General features: G+C 39.4%; 1 protein-coding gene across 9 annotated transcripts in view; it reads right to left on the bottom strand.

The window, feature by feature from the left end:
* The window catches only part of ARHGAP28 (Rho GTPase activating protein 28), a 228,455-nt gene that overhangs the window by 42,436 nt on the left and 166,046 nt on the right, over window positions 1–19,973 (bottom strand). For 7 of the 9 annotated variants that reach the window (XM_040479367.1, XM_040479361.1, XM_040479360.1 and 4 more), the window contains 5 exons: window positions 16,178–16,267; window positions 5,103–5,187; window positions 3,061–3,203; window positions 342–507; window positions 149–240 (listed from right to left, as the gene is read on the bottom strand). In XM_040479367.1, coding sequence (XP_040335301.1) covers window positions 149–240; window positions 342–507; window positions 3,061–3,203; window positions 5,103–5,187; window positions 16,178–16,267 — 576 coding nt within the window. The remainder of the gene's footprint in view (window positions 1–148; window positions 241–341; window positions 508–3,060; window positions 3,204–5,102; window positions 5,188–16,177; window positions 16,268–19,973) is intronic. The other 2 variants (XM_040479362.1, XM_040479364.1) reach the window with 1 other exon arrangement.

Here is a 19,973-nt window from a genome sequence, read left to right as displayed (position 1 = left end):
TAAGCAAAGCTGAAAATCACCAAGGGCCTGAGGCTTAAGAGGGCTTTAGTGTCTCTAAATCTAAAAGAAAACTCATCAGCGGGTTTCCAGATACCAAGCTGCCAGCATGAGGCTCTATCCTTTCCCCATTCATTTACATTCCACTCACTTTTTGCAACACCAGGGGAACCTTCACTCCAGGATCCTTCTTTCGGTCATTGTCCAACAGGACTGTGAGCGGAACTCCAAAAATCCCAGTGTCTTCATTGTAAAATGTGCAATAAAGAAAGAAAAAAGAATCAGAAAAGCGCTTATTCCAGTGCGCCAAAGAGTTAAAATCAGAAGAAACCTGTCTTAACTACCTCGTCCTTTTACTCTCTCAGTTTTGTTTCTTTTCAGCTGGATTCCAAAGGCATCAAAAAAGGCAGTCAGTTCAATCAGAGACAGATGGCGGATCTTCTTCATATCTTCAGAAGACAGGTCTCCTGCTTCAGTTAGACCGAATCTGGTTTTCTGGACAATAAATTTCTACAATACATATGGAGGATATTTATTTTTTTATGGCAAAGGAAAAGTATCATCCCTTCATTTAAATGTCACCTGGGCATCCTAAATCTGTATAGCAAAACATGCTACTTGTAAGAAATCTGTGAGGAGCAAGCTGTGTCATAGAAAGATTATGAATGGTTTTTAGAACATTTGCAGAACGCTCTTGTGCTACATTAGGAACAAAACAGTGGACTGAAGTGTACTACAACATTATCATCACAACCGTGAAAACTTGTTTCTTCGAAGAGACATCCTCTGTTGTCAACTGATGTCCCAGGCACCATGTGGAATGTACCTACCACGGGCACATGTGACCCAGGAATATAAGGCACAACAGCTAAGTGCTCCCAGAAGAGCTTTTGATGTATCTTTTTGGGGGTGGGGGACCATCAGTCCTTTCATCAGATACAATCTGTTTTCTTCTACAAACTCTAAAAGACGAACGAATCTCCCCACTGAATCTCACTGCACATGCCTGCTGAGACAGCAGTTACTCTACCTTGAAAATCAAATGGAGAGGACTCCAAATATTCCTAAAAAGGAAAAGTACATAGAAAGTGCCAAATAATCCTCCTATAAGTTTTGAGACAATGATATTGCTATATTCTCTATTTCCACAATAGGAAACAAAATACAGCAAAATGAAAACAAAAAGTCTTTGACAATCCAAAAATACTTGTGAAGACTAACAAGTAAGACCTTTTAAAGGAGAGATTGTTCTCCTATAATAACCACAAGTATGCTTTGTTCTCAAAAAACCTGCTATTGAAACAAATGCTAAAGTAGAAAAATCCCAGTTATTTCAATTACAAATCTTTGTACGTTCTCCATAGGGGCTCCCTCAATTAGAGCTTTCTTGAGGTTTTTAAACCAGCCACTCATTCATGCATTCGTTCATTCAGTCAACAACTGTTCTGTGGAACCTCAAGTATTTTAAAATTAAAACAATAAAATGCAGAATGTGGTTTGGGGCAACCTTGTCCTATAAAAGCTGAGCTGTTTTACCTTCTTTCTGAGACCAAGGCCCCACATAACGGTAATATACAGCAACAACAATAGAGACAAGAACTGCAATTATTCATGGAGTAATTACCACTTACTAAATCCCACGCAAAGTTCTTCATCAGAGACTGACCTGCACCCCAGATGACCCAAATCTCAGAAGGCAACAGACAGCCTGGATGAGGGAACTGGGGACCAGCATCCTCTCTTGCATGACTCTCCCTAAAGATTGGGAGGGATGCCCCTGAAACCAGAGTCTCACTGGATTTCCTTTTTGCCCCAGAATACTCTTATGCCCTACCAACATGGAAACTGCTTAGGGACCAGGAGGGGCTTTGGAGTTTGACACATGGAGGTTTAAATCCTGTTTCTACCTCCTATTTGTTGACGGGCTTTGGATGTATTTCTTAACTTCTTTGGGCCTCAGTTTTCTTTTTTTCTTTTTTAATGTTTTTTTCATTTTTGAGAGACAGTGAGCGGGGGAGGGGCAGAGAGAGGGAGACACAGAATCTGAAGCAGGCTCCAGGCTCTGAGCTGTCAGCACAGAGCTCGACACAGGGCTTGAACTCATGGACTGTGAGATCATGACCTGAGCTGAAGTCAGACACTTAATCATCCCATGGGCCACCCAGGACCCCATGGGCCTCAGTTTTCTCAGCTGTAAAGTGGGAGCAGTCACAGGGTGATTACAAGAGGATACCTAATGCAGCATCAAGCTGGTAGAAGGCACTCAGTGAGTCTTACAGTTCTTGCTCTGCCCTCTTGCTCCCCTCCATCATGGGGAGGTTGTCTGGGAACGGTCTAGGCTACCTAGGCAAAGACTCTGCCAGTTTCTATATGATCCATTCCTTTAGCCATGAAACTGCCTGAGCCCTGCTCATCATGCCTCCAGCTCTGATCAGCATAGAATATTCAGGGCTCTACATCATGAATGCTTCACAAATGCATTTATCGAGTAGCCAATAGATCAATGTAACATATTTCTTATAGTGGGCTTTTAAGAGAGAATATCCTGGAGATATATATACATACATACTGAGGCTTTCAGGATAATGAAGTCTATAGCTCTACTTGCCTATTCCATAATAATAATGTAAACTCTTGAGTCTATATTTGATGAATTTTTAGTACCTGTCCCATTAAGTGCTCACTTCTTATTGTAATGACTGTGACTTTGCAGTACCCCCTTCTGATATGTGGCTTCTAGAGGCACAACTAGGTATACAGTTAGAATCTGCACTAACCTATAAGTAAAGTAAGGATATAAAGTGCATGAAAGCACACAAGCCAGGAAATCCTATTTCTTCTATAAAACAGTATTCAAGCGTATACCCTCACAACTCTTCCTCAACCCAGTCCTGTTAGGCAGGCTGTGCACTGCACAATAAATGGTGCCCTGGTGTTATGCAACACCGATGCCTGACCTTTCCTCTACACACAGATGTGGGTTTTGTTTTGTTTTAAATACTAGTGTGTCCCATGGAAAAGTTACAGGAAGTTACTGGAATAATCATGAAAGGCTTTACATACAGTTAAGGCGAAGTCCTCTTTCTTAAATTCGGACTTCTTAAATTTGTTTCTTTTTGGAATCTCTGTAACCATTTCTGAATAAGATACTTCAAAGGACAGCTCTTCAGTTTCTGGTGGAATGTTCTTTTCCAGATAAACATCATCTAAAAAAAAAAGATGCATAATATTTTATAAGTCACTTAATCAATTACAATCATTTCCTGTAAAGTAAGTACAAAATATTTATAAGTTAACTTATAGGCATGTCAGAATGTTTACATCCAAGAAAGCATCAGACTCACTCAGAGGATTTCAGTTAAAGGATAATGTGGGGTCATCAGATTTCCATATGAATGAATTTCTATAATCATTATCCAAACAAACTTTCTATTTCATCTGATGTTTTTATAAGATTAAATCATGAGATTACATCTCATGAAAGGCACTAGAGGATTACTAGAGGAAAGCCCACAAATGAGGTAGATCTATGTTACCATGATATTACAGTTAAGTCCACCTAAACCCAATGTTGCCGCTACTGGGGAAGCAGAAGCTTAAGGCAGAAGGAGGAAGGGCAGAGACCCCACTACACTTCCTGCCTAAATTCATTTCTCTTATTGTTTTTCCCAAACTATGGGATTTTTGTCTCCTAAGATGTGTTCAAATTAAATTTGGACTTCACTGCTAGGTTTGTTCTGGTAAATTCATCCAAATTCTTAGGATTTGATTTGGTTACCTGACCTTGTGTGCTGTTTATTAAGAAACAGCCCAATGGGTATAATGTCCCACATAAATATTTTCCTTGAGGTAGTTTGGAATGTGAGACAATAGATTCCTTGACCAAAAACAAGTAAATCCAGAAATCATCTGAGTAACCCTAAACTCTAATGTCTGACTAAGATTTTGGCTTGCCATTTTTTTTTTCATTGCTTGGAAAAATTGTTCACATGCAATGAAAGACCAATTTGATTACAAAAAAGAGAACTCATCTTTTCTACCCTCTTCTATAGACAGTGACCAAAGGACAACCAAATAGAACAAAAGGAACAACAATGAAAAGAAATAAGAGAAGACCTAAAGAATCTTATATTAAAGCCTAAATGGGAAAATTTGCAAATCAACAGTTTGTAAAGTTCTGAACTGAAATACTGATTAGTATTAGTATTTTTGATTAAAAATACAATAAATGGATGCAGCAAAAACTTAGGAAATGGCAAAGGGGGAGTTTTGATGTTCACTCCTCATACAGAGGCTTGCATTTAAAGTGGAAGAAGATGAATTGTTAAATAATACTCTAACTTCTTATAGCTCTATACATAGATTTTTTTGGAGAGTGGTGATTACAGTTCTCCAAACCAACAAACCACCCCCAGTAGACTTTTATCTCTTAGAGGTGTAATTTGAACTGAATAACAAACATCAGAACATTTTCATCACCCCTACTCATTTGAATTTAGAAGTTAATGCTGAAAGTATAAAGCTCTGTTGTATATAAGAAGAGGCACATATTTAAGGAAAGGTTCAAGGACTCACCAGAGTAGGGTCTTGAAGGAGCCTACTTCCTATAAGGAGGATTTCGGATTCCATACTGAGCCCCTGGAGCATGCCCAATGCTCAAGTGGAAGAGGCCCAGTTAAAAGCTAAGCCTGTAACCTCGTATGTTATAAGCTTCTCTGGTGCTGCTTACACTTGAGCGTAAGTAGAGATTTCTGGAAGTGTCCTACTTCCTACTTCCTGGACCACTTGTAACTATTAAGCAGATCCAGATTACTTGTGAAAGAGACCTCAAATCAAAGACACTATCCAAGTGAGTACTTTCTAAATGATGTGATGGTGGTGAAGGAGAAAAAGATTCTGCTTCCAATTTGGCTCAATTAATTTTGTCTGGTGTGACAGAATGGGGTGTTTGGAGCTGGCAGGGAGTGAGTGCTAGAGTGACAGAATCAAAATGGGAAGAAAAACACACACTCTGCCTTGATAACGTTACTGGTAACTGTGCTGCGAGCCAGAACAAAAGCAAGAAGACACAGCCTAAGTTCAATAGAGAAGGAGGTGTCGCTCACCACTCACTGCATTCTGAACTGACTGTCCAGGGTCTGGAGATCCATTGGAATGAACTGGTAGAGCTGGAATGGTCTCAAGTATAGACTGTGAAACAAGGGAAGATGAACACAAGACATTATATCATGTAAGTACGGACTGCCTCACATGTCAATCTGATTTATGTTCTGCAGTTTACAAAAGTTCTTTTCACACCAAGCAATTCTTGATTTCATACAGGGCCTGCACCTGATTTTCTGCTCCTTTGTTCAATCCAGAGCCATACAGCTCACACAGGCTTCTCAAAGGAGAACTGTGTCAAGGTCAAAATAACTGTGTCTTCTTAGCTCTGGAGAATTTGCTGTTCATACCCTTCCTAAGATGTAGAAATTACAATGCTTCATGTCACACGGTTTGACAATTACAGTATTTGTTATTTTTGGTGCAGTAGCCACACATTTTAGGCTTAAATTCCAGGTGATGGGGGCACCTAGACAGCTCAGTCAGTGAAGCATCTGAATTAGGCTTAGGTCATGATCTTACGGTTCATAAGTCCGAGCCCTGCATAGGGCTCCACACTGACAGCGTGGCAGTGTGGAGCCTGCCTGGGATTCTCTCTCTCCCCTTCTCTCTCTCTCTGCCCCTTCCCCACTTGCATGCATACTCTTTCTCTCTCTCTCTCTCTCCCCCTCTCTCTCTCAAAATAAATAAATAAACTTAAAAAAAAGAATTCCAGGTGATGACGTAGCTACATGGCTAATGGAAAGGACCCTAGGGCCACACTGCTGGAATTCTAATCCAGGCTCCCCCACTTGTGCGACCTTGAGCAAGTCACTTAGGTTCTCTGTTGGTAGAATATTCAAAGAGTTATTATGAATTTCACATGACTTGTCCTGTATAAATTACATCAAATAATATCTGATACACACTGAGCACCATATGGGGGTTGGCTACTGTTGATGATTAACATATTAATTCCTTCATGACAAAATAAAGAGTGATAATAACTACCAAAAGCCTAAGTATGCTCTTCTAGTCCAGCTTCTAATTTGCTAGTTTCTTCACTGAGATCCTGCCAAAGCATTGTCCTCCCCTGCAATATTGTCAGAAGTTGAGTATCTTTGTAAAGCAAGTCAATTGCTCAAGTCTGGAAGGGTACTAGTAAAAAAAAAATTACACACAAATCTATCATTTCTGCCAATATAGATTTGAATGTGGGAGTTATTATCTATGAATGTGTGTGACGATGAAAATCTGCTATTCAATCAGCAATCTTTTCAGTATAAAGTCTGTTCATTTTTTCCACAGAGCCTGATGTTATTTCTTTTATTTTCATATTTATTTAGCAATTACTGAACACCTGCTTCATGAAAGATCCTTTATCATGTGCTACAAATTACACAAGGAAAGTCTCAATTTTTGAGCCTTGTGTGTTCTTTTTCCTATTTTATTTCAAAGGAGATTACACACTTGTAATTGTGTAAAAATCATGTAAAGACATGGCCAATTATTAAAACATGGATGCCCAATTACTGGAACTGGTAGGAGAATGAAAAGACATAAAAAGGTCTAAAGCCACACAATTTACTGCCAATCAGATTTCTGGTGGCTCTAAAAACCAATCTGTACACTAAAATCCTTAAAATGATATGGACCACTTTTCAGTGGTCTTCTGAAGTTTTCAAAAAAAAAAACTTTCTCAAACTTTTAAATGACTCACCTATGGTAGACAACAGTCTTGAAAATGGAGAGGCATTTATTTACAGTCTGAAACTGATGGTTTGGGATGTTTAGACCCTAGTAGATGCCAACTTCTTAATCTGTGAAGTGGAGAAGTGTCCACCTGCTGAGTTGGTTTACTTGGTCTATAGCCAACCTACTAGACCGAAGGCATGCATGCCCTTTGTAATGTAAACTATTCTGGGACTATCTTGGGGGAGGCAGAAGTTTAAACTGTGATCCTTGCTCTCGAGCTATTCATAACGAGGAGTAGAGAGTAACATTTATGGAACATTATTGAAAAACGGTCAACCCGCTGTTAAGAGCTAATTTCTTCTACAACACAACTGTGTGTTTACTGGAGGGTAATGGAGAAGGAAGAGGTGCAGCCTGGAAGGGTTTCACCCAGAGGTGGGTAAACTGGAACTGGAATTCAAAGCTTGACGGAGAGGACTTACAGAGCCAGAGGAGGCTGGCACAGGCATTCAGACCTGAAATAAAGTTAGAAAGTTCAGGTATGGAAATACCTGAAACATTTCAGCTACCAACCAGGAGAGCCTGGTTTACCAGGAGTTGAGGCAAGGTATTATAAAAACCTGAGAAATAAATTACTCAAGACAGTCAACTACAATTATGGAAGGCTCAGAAAGCCAGGCAGAGGAGCTGAGACTCTCATAAGGGTTAAACCAAAACAGAACAGAACAAACAAAAGAACATTTAACACAATTCCCCATGTTAAAGCAGGGGAATGACATGGTAAGAATGAAAAAGGAAGATAAATCTGCCAGTGAATGGACCTCGAGTTCTGAAGTAGGTTGAGTGAAAAGGCTAGGTGCTCTGTATTTATAGTTTTAAAACATCCATTCACCCATTAAACACACTAACACTAGCATCGTTTTTAAATCTTTACTAGTTATTTTAATATATTTCAAATGTTAATGCCATTCCTATTTAAAACACACTTCCGGGCGCCTGGGTGGCGCAGTCGGTTAAGCGTCCGACTTCAGCCAGGTCACGATCTCGCGGTCCGTGAGTTCGAGCCCCGCGTCGGGCTCTGGGCTGATGGCTCAGAGCCTGGAGCCTGTTTCCGATTCTGTGTCTCCCTCTCTCTCTGCCCCTCCCCCGTTCATGCTCTGTCTCTCTCTGTCCCAAAAATAAATAAAAACGTTGAAAAAAAAAATTAAAAAAAAAAATAAAACACACTTCCTCTGCTTGTCGATAACAGATCCTACCATTTCCCTATGTGCCTGACCACAAGAGGCTGGGCTTCAATGGTAAGGAAAAGCAACATTTTCCAGCCAGTGAAGCTTGCTCTGCTGTCCAAATCATGCGGCACTGGGATTGGAGAGTATAACTTATGGGGGATAATGATTTTTCAATTCCAACCTGTGAAAGGTTGGCACTACCGCTGGAGTTCTTTCAAAACTAGACTTTGACTATATGATATTTCCTTCACATTACAGAAACACCATACCAAACATTTTCCATGTTCATTACTTACAGGAGCTGTTTCTGACCTTCCAGACTGGCTGTTTCCTTTTTTCTCAAGGTTTGAGTATGTGTGTTATAACTCTTTGTATACAAGTTGCCTTGAATCAATACAGGTAATAAGGTTCCCCTTCTTCCTCTTCTACACCTGAGATTAGAACTGATAAATCTACATCTTACTAAATTCTCCAGAACTACTTTTTTTTTTTTTGAGATTGAAGTGTAATTAACATACAGTGTTATATTGGTTTCAGGTGTCCAATATAACGATTCAATACTTGTATACATTTCTCAGTCCTTGTTGAAGTTAAGTGTACTCTTCATCCCCTTTATCTATTTCACTCATTCCCCCTGCACCTCCCCTCTGCAACCCCAGTTTGTTTTCTGTACTTAAGAGTCTGGTTTTTTGTCTCTCTTTTTTTATTTTGTTCATTTGTTTTGTTTCTAAAATTCCACAGATGACTGAAATCATATGGTATCTGTCTTTCTCGGTCTGACTTATTTCACTTAGCATTATATCCTATAGGCCCACCCATGTTGTTGCAAATGGCAAGATCTCATTCTTCTTTATGGCAGAGTAACATTCCATTGTATACATATATGCTGCATCTTCTTTATCCATTCAGCTATTAATAAACACTTGGGTTGGCTCCATATCTCAGCTATTGTAAATAATTCTGCAAACACAGGGGTGCGTATATCTTTTTGAATTATTTTTTTCTCTTTGGGTAAATACTCAGTACCCTAGAGATATACTTAAATAAGTCACATTCACTGACAAATATGCAATCAATTTTAAAATAAAACATATAATAATAATTATAAAATCTATCCAAATGCGAATTTAAAGGCATTCCAATGATATCTTAGATTAAAAATTAAATCACATGTGAAATTATAAGCTAAATGTTAGACAATAAGAACAATAAATTCCAAAAATCCATGATAAAAGCTAAAATATTATTCAGAGATTAATTCTTGGCCTTAAATGCAAATAAGAAAGATCAAAAATAAGTGTTTATAATCCAAGAGACTAGAAAAAATTATGCAAGACCAAGAATGAATGAAAAATAAAGATTAAATAAATTAACACAACAGAAAAAGTAGGCTTCAATAAAAAAGACAGTCTTTTTAGCACATAATGTTGGGAAAACTGGACAGCAACATGCAGAAGAATGAACCTGGACCACTTTCTTACACCATATACAAAAATAAACTTAAAATGGATGAAAGACCTAATGTAAGACAGGAAGCCAATGAAACCCTAGAGGAGAAAACAGGCAACAACCTCTTTGACCTTGACCACAGAAAATTCTTATTAGAAAATTCTTATTTCCCCAAGGTAGGGGAAACAAAAGCAAAAATGAACTATCATCAAGATAAAAAGCTGCACAGAGAAGGAAACAATCAACAAAACTAAAAGGCACCTGACAGAATGAGAGAAGATTATTGGCAAATGACACATCAGATAAAGGGTTAGTATAAAAAATCTATAAAGAACTTATCAAACTCAACACCCAAAAACCAAAAAATCCAGTGAAGAAATGGGCAAAAGACAAGAACAGACACTTTTCCAAAGAAGATATCCAGATGGCCAATAGACACATGAAAAGATGCTCAACATCACTCATTATTAGGGAAATATAAATCAAACCACAATGAAATACAACCTCACACCTGTCAGAATGGGTAAAATTAACAGCTCAGGAAACAACAGATGTTGGTGAGGATGTGAGAAAAGGGGAACACTTTTGCACTGCTGGTGGGAATGCAAACTGGTGCAGCCATTCTGGAAATAACTATGGAGATTCCTTTTTTTTGAGAACAGAGCTACCCGACGACCGCAACTGCACTGCTAGGTATTTATCCAAAGGATACAAAAATGCTGATTCAAAGGGGCACATTCAGGGGAACCTGGGTGGCTCAGTCAGTTAAGCATCTGACTTTGGCTCAGGTCATGATCTCACAGTTGGTGGGTTCGAGCCCCACCTCAAGCTCTGTGTTGACAGCTCAGAGCCTGGAACCTGCTTTAGATTCTGTGTCTCCCTCTCTCTCCCGGCTCCACCCCCACTTGTACTCTATGTCTTTCTCTCTCAAAAATGAATAAAATATTTAAAAAATTAAAAAATAAACAAAGGGGCACATGTACCCCAATGCTTATAGCAATGCTATCCACAATAGCCAAATTATGGAAGAAGCCCAAATGTCCATCAACCAATGAATGGATAAAGAAGATGTGGTATATACATGCAATGGAATATTACTCAGTGATTAAAAAGAATGAATTTTTGCCATTTGCAACAATGTGGATGAATCTAGAATGTATTATGTTATGCAAAATCAGTCAGAGGAAAAGAAATACCATTAATTTCACTCATTTGTGGAATTTAAGAAACAAAACAGATGAATACAGGGGAAGGGAAAGAAAAGATAAAAACAGAGAGGGAGGCAAACCCTAAGAGACTCTTAAATACAGAGAAAAAACTGAGGGCTGCTGGAGGGGAGTTGGGTGGGGAGGAATAGGCTAAATGGGTAATGGGCATTAAAGAGGGCACTTGTTGGGATGAGTACTGGGTGTTACATGTAAGTGAAGAATCACTAAATTCTACTCCTAAAACCATTATTACACTGTATGTTAACTAACTTGGATGTAAATAAAAATATAAAAAAATAATTAGAAAAGAAAAAGTAGGCTTCCTCAAGGAAGTGATTTCTTAAAAAATATTGCTAATACAGACAACAATTTACATTCTAATTGGGATAAAAGACATAAATATTAGAAATAAAAAAAGGGCAAATAGCTACCTCGCAGAAAATTTAGAAAGTATATGCCTAAATAAATATGTGTATATATTTGTATACATGTGTGTACACACACTCAAACATCTACATATATTAAAATGATAAATAAATTGGATATTTTGCTAGAACAAACATACATTACCAAAACTCATACCAGTTGGAATATAAAGGAATATAACTTCAAAACCATATCCATTGAAAAAGTAAAGCACTATATCTACATTGATGCCAGACCTTGGAGGTTTCATAAACAAATTGCAATACAAACTTATATATAATAGCTTTTATAGATTATATATTTACACCAAAATTTAATATATGGCTCCAAAATACTGAAAAAAAAAAAAAAAAAAAACAAGCTTCTTAACACTTTCATACCAAGGTCACTATAACTCTGTAACAATGAAAAGAAATTATATATATATATATAGGCTAATCCCATTTATTAGAACAGTAGTTAAAAAGGCTAAAATTGGGGTGCCTGGGTGGCTCAGTTGGTACAGCATCTGACTTTGGCTCAGGTCATGATCTCACGGTCCATGAGTTTGAACCCCGCGTCAGGCTCTGTGCTGGAGCCTGCTTCGTATTCTGTGTCTTCCTCTTCCTGTACCTCTCCTCTGCTAACGTTCTATCTCTCTCTCAAAAACGAATAAACATTAAAAAAATGTTTTTAATGCTAAAATAGTAGTAAATGATATATTCTGCATTGTAATAAAAGAATAATGTAACACAATAAGTAGGGTTCATTTTTATCAACAAAATTATAGTTCAATATTAGAAAGACATCAATAGAATTTCCTTAAGTAATTGCTTCAAGATGAAAAATATATTCATTTTAATAGATGATGAACAATTATTTTATATAATTCAACCTCCATTTCTAATAAAAACAACTAGAAGTCTCAGAAACTTAGAACAAATATTATTCTACTTAACAATGAAACTTAAAAGAATTCATGAGAAAATCAAGAACTTATTCAAAGATCCCCATAATTATTATTCAATATAATCAGTGATTGTGATCGGTCCAATTAAACAGGGAAAAGAAATAAAATGACTAGGGATGCCTGGGTGGCTCAGTCGGTTAAGCCTCTCTTCTGACTTCGGCTCAGGTCATGATCTCATCATTTGTGAGTTTGAGCCCCACATCAGGCTCTCCACTCTCAGCACAGAGCCTGCTTCAAATCCTGTCTCCCCATCTCTCTGCCTCTTCCTCGTTTGCTCTCTCTTAAAAATAAAAATAAACATTAAAAATTTTTTTAAAAAATGACTATTTTAAAGATTGAGTAAAGAAAACTTTCACTATTTCAGATGATATCTATAAATTATGAAATCAAATGAAAAGTTCTTAGAAGAAGAATTTTCAGAAAGGAAGCTATAAAATATACTCTCGTGAGAAATCCAAAAATTTACTTCCCTTACAGTGCCGCAAAAACAAACTAGAAGGTATCATAAAAAAAATCTACCATTAAAATATCAATGAAAACTATTAAGTTCCTAAGTAATTAATCAATAAAAAATGTATAAGAAAGAATATTATGAACTTTTATTGAAGAACAGAAAACATAAATAAGTGGAAGGACAATTACTATTTCTCAGTGGGAAGAGTCAGTATTTTAAAATGTGGATTTTCTCCCCAACATTAATCTTTAAATTCAATCAAATTCTTAGTGAAGTCCTAACAACATTTATTTAATGGCTGGTTATAGAGTCATCCTAAGCTCATTTGGAAGTAAAAATTCCTGAGAAGAAAGAAAATTTTGATCCAGAACAAGGGTGAACACACCCCAACAGACATCAAAAACAAACCACAGAGTCATAGTAATTAAGACAGACCCCATACATACAGAGGTTTCAATTATCATAAAATAACATTTTTAATGTACATAAAAGATGAAAGATTGAAAAAAAAATGATCAAGCCAAGGTTATCCTTTTGGAAAAGACCAAGTTAGGCTATCTACTTTATACCATTTCACAACGTAAACTCCAAGGGCAAGTTGTTGGGGCCCTCTGAAGTCTTGAAGATGACAATGAAATGTCCTTGGGAATTCACCCTGCCAAGTAAGATATACTTTACAGAAGTCATGGCCAGGACCCCTGAAGTCCTTGCTACCACTTCACTGAATTACTAGAAATCTTACCATCTAGAAGAAACTGCAGAACCAACCTGGGTGCCAATGCCTCCTTATAATCAAGAAGCGGAGAGGTCAAAATGTATTTCCCCGGTGGTAAGAAGTTCTAGAACGATTTTCAGTATAGGTGCAGTAAGGGTTAAGTTCTCTTCTCTCTAGCAACTAGCCAATTTGTTCAACATTTCTAAATAAAGATATCTGAGTAACAAACCATCCAAAATAAGTCACACTGGAGACTGATACAAATCAGATTTTTTTGAGTCTCAATACTGCTGACACTTTTATTTATATCATAATTAGCATTCAATCAGTTTTCAGAAAAAAAAAGATTTAGTTTTTTTTCTTTCCTTTTAGAAAATCTGAATGATTAACTTACTCCAGGAAACACTATAACTGCTACACAAGACCACTGTCTTTCTCTTATACTCTCAAGCTTTCAAGTATCCTATTTGCAGACAATATATGCCTAACAAGGATTTGGTGAATGAATGAATGGATTAATGAAAACCTAGAAAATAAGGCCTACCCAAAATCCTCCCCCTCAGCAACTCAATTTTGTAACCATTCTGCTTCAAGTGCTACTTGGTGTGTGCATGGAACCACATGCAGTGCTGTGCTGGCTTTTATAAAATGACTGGGGCAGTAAAGTCAGCTAGAGAGAGAGACGAGTAAGGTGGGTCAGGAGTGTTTATGTTAACTAGAAGACGTGGGGGAACCTCAGTAGGTGTTAAACAAGGCTCGCACTTATTTGTATCTATCAATCTATCTATCTATCCATTCATTCATTATTTATTTTACTTTTTATTTATTTATTTTTTTAAAATTTTTTTTTTTCAACATTTATTTATTTTTTGGGACAGAGAGAGACAGAGCATGAACGGGGGAGGGGCAGAGAGAGAGGGAGACACAGAATCGGAAACAGGCTCCAGGCTCTGAGCCATCAGCCCAGAGCCCGACGCGGGGCTCGAACTCACGGACCGCGAGATCGTGACCTGGCTGAAGTCGGACGCTCAACCGACTGCGCCACCCAGGCGCCCCTATTTATTTATTTTTTAATATAATTTATTGTCAAGTTGGCTAACATACGGTATATATAGTGTGCTCTTGGTTTTGGGGGTAGATTCCCATGATTCATCACTTACGTACAACACCCAGTGCTCATCCCAACAAGTGCCCTCCTCAATGCCTTGCATTTTTATAGATCAATGACTTTCAGCTGTGGGAAGGATGAATTTGAGGGGTATAAGCTAAAGTCAGGGACAGATCACTTAGGAGGCTATCTCAGTAATACAGTAAGATGATGAGCTTCTGTACTAAGTAAGTAGTTACAGGAAAAGAGGGGAGTAGAAATATTCTAGAATGTAGAATATTCTGGAATGCAGAATTTTCCAGAATGTAGAATGTAGAAATATTCTTTTTTTTTAAATTTTTATTTATTTTTGAGAGAGACAGAGCACAAGTAGGGGAGGGACAGAGAGAGAGGGAGACACAGAATCTGAAGCAGGCTCCAGGCTCTGAGCTGTCAGCACAGAGCCCTATGTGGGGCTCGAACTCACGAACCGCGAGATCATGACCTGAGCTGAAGTCTGACGTTTAACTGACTGAGCCACCCACGCACCCCTAGAAATATTCTTTATAAGGCAAAATCCATAGGTCTCAGAGATGAGCATGTAGAGGGAAGCATATAGGTAGAGTTGACGCTAACGCTTAGGGATGGTACCCTGGGCACATGGTAGCATCACCAGCTAAGAGAATATATAGGATCCTATGCAAAGCTTTAGGCAGGAGTCCCCAGTCACAGGCGCACAGCACAACTCTGAAAGGTCTATTGTAGGTAACTCCTCATTTTAGTAGTTGTCAGAGTTTGTGAATGACTTACTCTGTTTTCAGCCATCAGTACTGGAGATTATCTCTAAAACAGAGACATCCTCACTCATTTGCATTCCAATGCACAGTCTTAAATAGGAAAGTAGCAGCTGAATTTAAAGCCAGTAGGTCAGACACTGTGGGTAACCCCTAACCTATCTGTGCCATAACCTGTAATGCTATTTATGTTACCCATCGACGAAGACACTCGCATTCTTTTATGCTTTTTATAGATCACTGTAGCAAAGCAATTTCAAAACCAAAACTCTGAAAACACAACAGAAAAGCTCCTTCACCTGGGGCTAACAGCTTTGTCTCTCTGAACAGTGGGGATCTAATGTGTTATGCATGTGAACATCAACTATCCTTTCTCTCAAACTGGACGCCAGATGACAAACTACTGCCCAGAGGGACTTGTAAATGCGCCCCCTCCATTTGCCTGACTAATGGGCTCTTGCCTTCCAATCATCCTGTCATCAAAGAACTGCTATCTCATTTACCAGGGTCTCTCACTTCTTCTGGTCCATTGTAACCCCCCTGCCAGAGCAGCTACAGAGAGACCCCAGGCGGGGATCCCCAGTGGTTCTGGGGAGGGGGAATGATGAGACTTTCTGAGAAAGAAAAGTACAGAATCTGTCTGAATTGGAGGATTTATATGGGTGTGATCTAAGGCTGGAAATGTAGGCAACAGTGCCTTCAATATCAGGATGAGGGCTTTTTAATTTATCCTGCAGGTAAGAGGACCTTTGGGTCAAATGGCAGAGTTAGGCTGGATCACTGGTGTGAACTCAGCCCAGAGGACCAAAGGTAAATTCCTCCGTGCTTGATACACGTAGAGAACATCCTTTGTTTTCTGACCATAGAGGTATTAGTTTATGAAGCCCTCTTTTAAACTAAGATCCAGTTGTTCCTCAGTTTTGAGTCTCCTACTTCCTAACTGTCCCAACACTGGTGGGTCTACTGGCAGCTGTGGTTTCTTTGCAATCTCAGTTCAAGTTTTTCTTATCTGTTTTGAGGAAATTGCTTCTTCTCGCCTTGAACTTGCAGTTTTGCCCTGATATGCAATTGTCTTGGCATGTGACGACTTACCACAGAGCCACTCCTGGGAAATGTAAAACTCCCTTCTTCATCTGGGGACCCATCTGACAGGGCGGTACTGTTGAGAGAAGCATCATCTGTCTAGACGGAGAAAGGAAAGTACCATTCTTATTCAGGCAGACACTTCTAATGTGTTTGTGTACTGCACTGTGTGTATGTATTTAGATGTGTGTGACAACACACAAAGTCGTGGCTGCCTGGGCAGCCCTTCAGGGAACATTACCGTGAGTGCCTAAATGCGAGGCCCTCTGGCCGACACCGGACAGACGACGGCCCCTGTAGCAGGCACTGCTGTTGCCTGCCACAAACTCCCTTTGCTTTAACAATGTCTTGGTGTGGTTCCAGGGAGTTAAACCAAAGAACTTCATTTCCAGGATTCTTTGCGGCTAAGAGTGATCACGTGACAAGTGTGGTCCACGAGATGCAAGTGTAATTTTACCAAGAGGGCTTCCGGAATGGCTGAGGCTTTCCTGACCAAAAAAGAATCTGGTCAGCTCCTGTACACTCATGACAGCACCGCAGATGACAGCCTACAGTTGCCGGGTATCTTGCTCGAATAAGCATGATGGCCACGGCAAAGGATGGCAGGGGCAGAAGATCAAACCCACCTGGGTTTGTGCAAAGGTATCAGGTGAATGCCCTGTCAGACTTGGACCTCCAAATCTCCATGTGAAGCAAAATAACTCCAACACTTCCATTACACATGGCCAAACACAAACCTGTCTAATCTTACTTTTTAAACACACCCTATGATTATCTTCTGCAGTGACGAGAATTCAGCAGCAACAGCACCACGTTATGTTTATAAAGCTGGAAATAGATTTTTGCTTTAGCAGACAATGGCTTCACTAAAATTTAAGACATAAATACTCTTTTCTTTACTGAAGGAACCTTAAAATACTGTTGCTCACCTTGCTTGACCACATTTTCTAAATTTCTTTTTTTTTGTAATTTTTTAATGCTTATTTATTATTCAGAGACAGAGAGAGAGCGCTTGAGAATGGGAGGGGCTGAGAGACGGGGAGACACAGACTCTGAAGCAGGCTCCAGGCTCTGAGCCGTCAGCACAGAGCCCAATGCAGGGCTCGAACTCACAAACCGAGATATCATGACCTGAGCCAAAGTCGGATGCTTAACCGACTGAGCCACCCAGGTGCCCCTCTAAATTTCTTGTAGAGGATAGGCATTACTTTACAAGGTGAGCAAAGGACTTTTTTTTTTAAGGGACAAATAAAACACAAGAACTAGTATAAGAAATTTAAGTCAAGATGGTGAACTGACAATTATCTACCCTTCCTATCCCCAATCACTGAAATGGCAGAAAACATATAATTTCTTTAAAGGAAGACATTTTTTTTAAAGGATGACATTTTTAATAGCACTGGGAACCAGTACAGAATTATACAGCAGACCAACTCATAGAAATTTGTAGATGAAAAGAAAATAGAATTAGTTTGGTAAAATAAAAATCTTTACCCCTGAGCAGCATGAAAGAAAATTTCCAGAGAGGGAGAAGAAAAACAAACAACACAGAATTGTACAAAGACTAGGAAAGAGTCCCAGGTACATAGTTAAAAAATGTTTGCAAAATAGGAGCCAAGCAGACCAGCTCCTAAAATATGTAGACAGCCCCTAAATATGACCGAGGAAACCCTCCCAAAATGTAGTCCAAATAAAATGAACTAACTACCTTGGGCGGTGGGTTCCTATTGTGAGTATAAGGGTCTGAGAGAGAAGGAAATCAGGAGGCCACAACAAAAGTCATGGAGGGGAGACTGAAATGAAGTCAGCTTTGCCTGTAAGTAATGACTTAGGTCCTTCATCCTTCATCCTTGGCATCCTTCGCATCTGGGGACAACGTTTACCAACCTACCTGCCTCCTCTATGCACCTTAAAGCTAAGGACACTCCACTCGCTCACAAGAACACACAATCAAAATTTTGGCCTTCAGCCCCGAATAGCCAAAGTAATTTTGAAGACGAAGACCAAAGCAGGAGGCATCACAATCCCAGACTTTAGCCTCTACTACAAAGCTGTCATCATCAAGACAGCATGGTATTGGCACAAAAAACAGACACATAGACCAATGGAATAGAATAGAAACCCCAGAACTAGACCCACAAACGTATGGCCAACTCATCTTTGACAAAGCAGGAAAGAACATCCAACGGAAAACAGTCTCTTTAACAAATGGTGCTGGGAGAACTGGACAGCAACATGCAGAAGGTTGAAACTAGACCACTTTCTCACACCATTCACAAAAATAAACTCAAAATGGATAAAGGACCTGAATGTGAGACAGGAAACCATCAAAACCTTAGAGGAGAAAGCAGGAAAAGACCTCTCTGACCTCAGCCGTAGCAATCTCTTACTCGACACACCCCCAAAGGCAAGGGAATTAAAAGCAAAAGTGAATTACTGGGACCTTATGAAGATAAAAAGCTTCTGCACAGCAAAGGAAACAACCAACAAAACTAAAAGGCAACCAACGGAATGGGAAAAGATATTTGCAAATGACATATCGGACAAAGGGCTAGTATCCAAAATCTATAAAGAGCTCACCAAACTCCACACCCGAAAAGCAAATAACCCAGTGAAGAAATGGGCAGAAAACATGAATAGACACTTCTCTAAAGAAGACATCCGGATGGCCAACAGGCACATGAAAAGATGTTCAACGTCGCTCCTCATCAGGGAAATACAAATCAAAACCACACTCAGATATCACCTCAAGCCAGTCAGAGTGGCGAAAATGAACAAATCAGGAGACTATAGATGCTGGAGAGGATGTGGAGAAACGGGAACCCTCTTGCACTGTTGGTGGGAATGCAAATTGGTGCAGCCGCTCTGGAAAGCAGTGTGGAGGTTCCTCAGAAAATTAAAAATAGACCTACCCTATGACCCAGCAATAGCACTGCTAGGAATTTATCCAAGGGATACAGGAGTACTGATACATAGGGGCACTTGTACCCCAATGTTTATAGCAGCACTCTCAACAATAGCCAAATTATGGAAAGAGCCTAAATGTCCATCAACTGATGAATGGATAAAGAAATTGTGGTTTATATACACAATGGAATACTACGTGGCAATGAGAAAGAATGAAATATGGCCCTTTGTAGCAACGTGGATGGAACTGGAGAGTGTGATGCTAAGTGAAATAAGCCATACAGAGAAAGACAGATACCATATGGTTTCACTCTTATGTGGATCCTGAGAAACTTAACAGGAACCCATGGGGGAGGGGAAGGAAAAAAAAAAAAAAGAGGTTAGAGTGGGAGAGAGCCAAAACATAAGAGACTGTTAAAAACTGAGAACAGGGGCGCCTGGGTGGCGCAGTCAGTTAAGCGTCTGACTTCAGCCAGGTCACGATCTCGCAGTCCGTGAGTTCGAGCCCCGCGTCGGGCTCTGGGCTGATGGCTCAGAGCCTGGAGCCTGTTTCCGATTCTGTGTCTCCCTCTCTCTCTGCCCCTCCCCCGTTCATGCTCTGTCTCTCTCTGTCCCAAAAATAAATAAACGTTGAAAAAAAAAAAAAAGTCCTGTGCTATGATTCTGCAGAGGATTTTGAGAGCCCACAGGGCTTGTAGTTCCACCTGAGAGCGTGCTGGTACCTTCTGCCTTGTGGAACACTTTCCACCCTATGCCTCCTTGGATGGAGTCTGGGGTGGATCACCTCACCCTCTTGCTGTGACAGGATTCTCAAGGACAGTGTTATGAGGGAGACACTAGGGAAGTGGATGGGAAAAAACAACCTGGATCCATAGTCTTGGTACAAAGCTCTCTCTGC

Source organism: Herpailurus yagouaroundi, unplaced genomic scaffold, assembly GCF_014898765.1.
Source record: "Herpailurus yagouaroundi ecotype Mexico unplaced genomic scaffold, PumYag 142, whole genome shotgun sequence".
NCBI lineage: Eukaryota > Metazoa > Chordata > Mammalia > Carnivora > Felidae > Herpailurus > Herpailurus yagouaroundi.
Note: the sequence above shows the minus strand (reverse complement) of the source record. Positions and strands in the feature narration are given on the sequence as shown.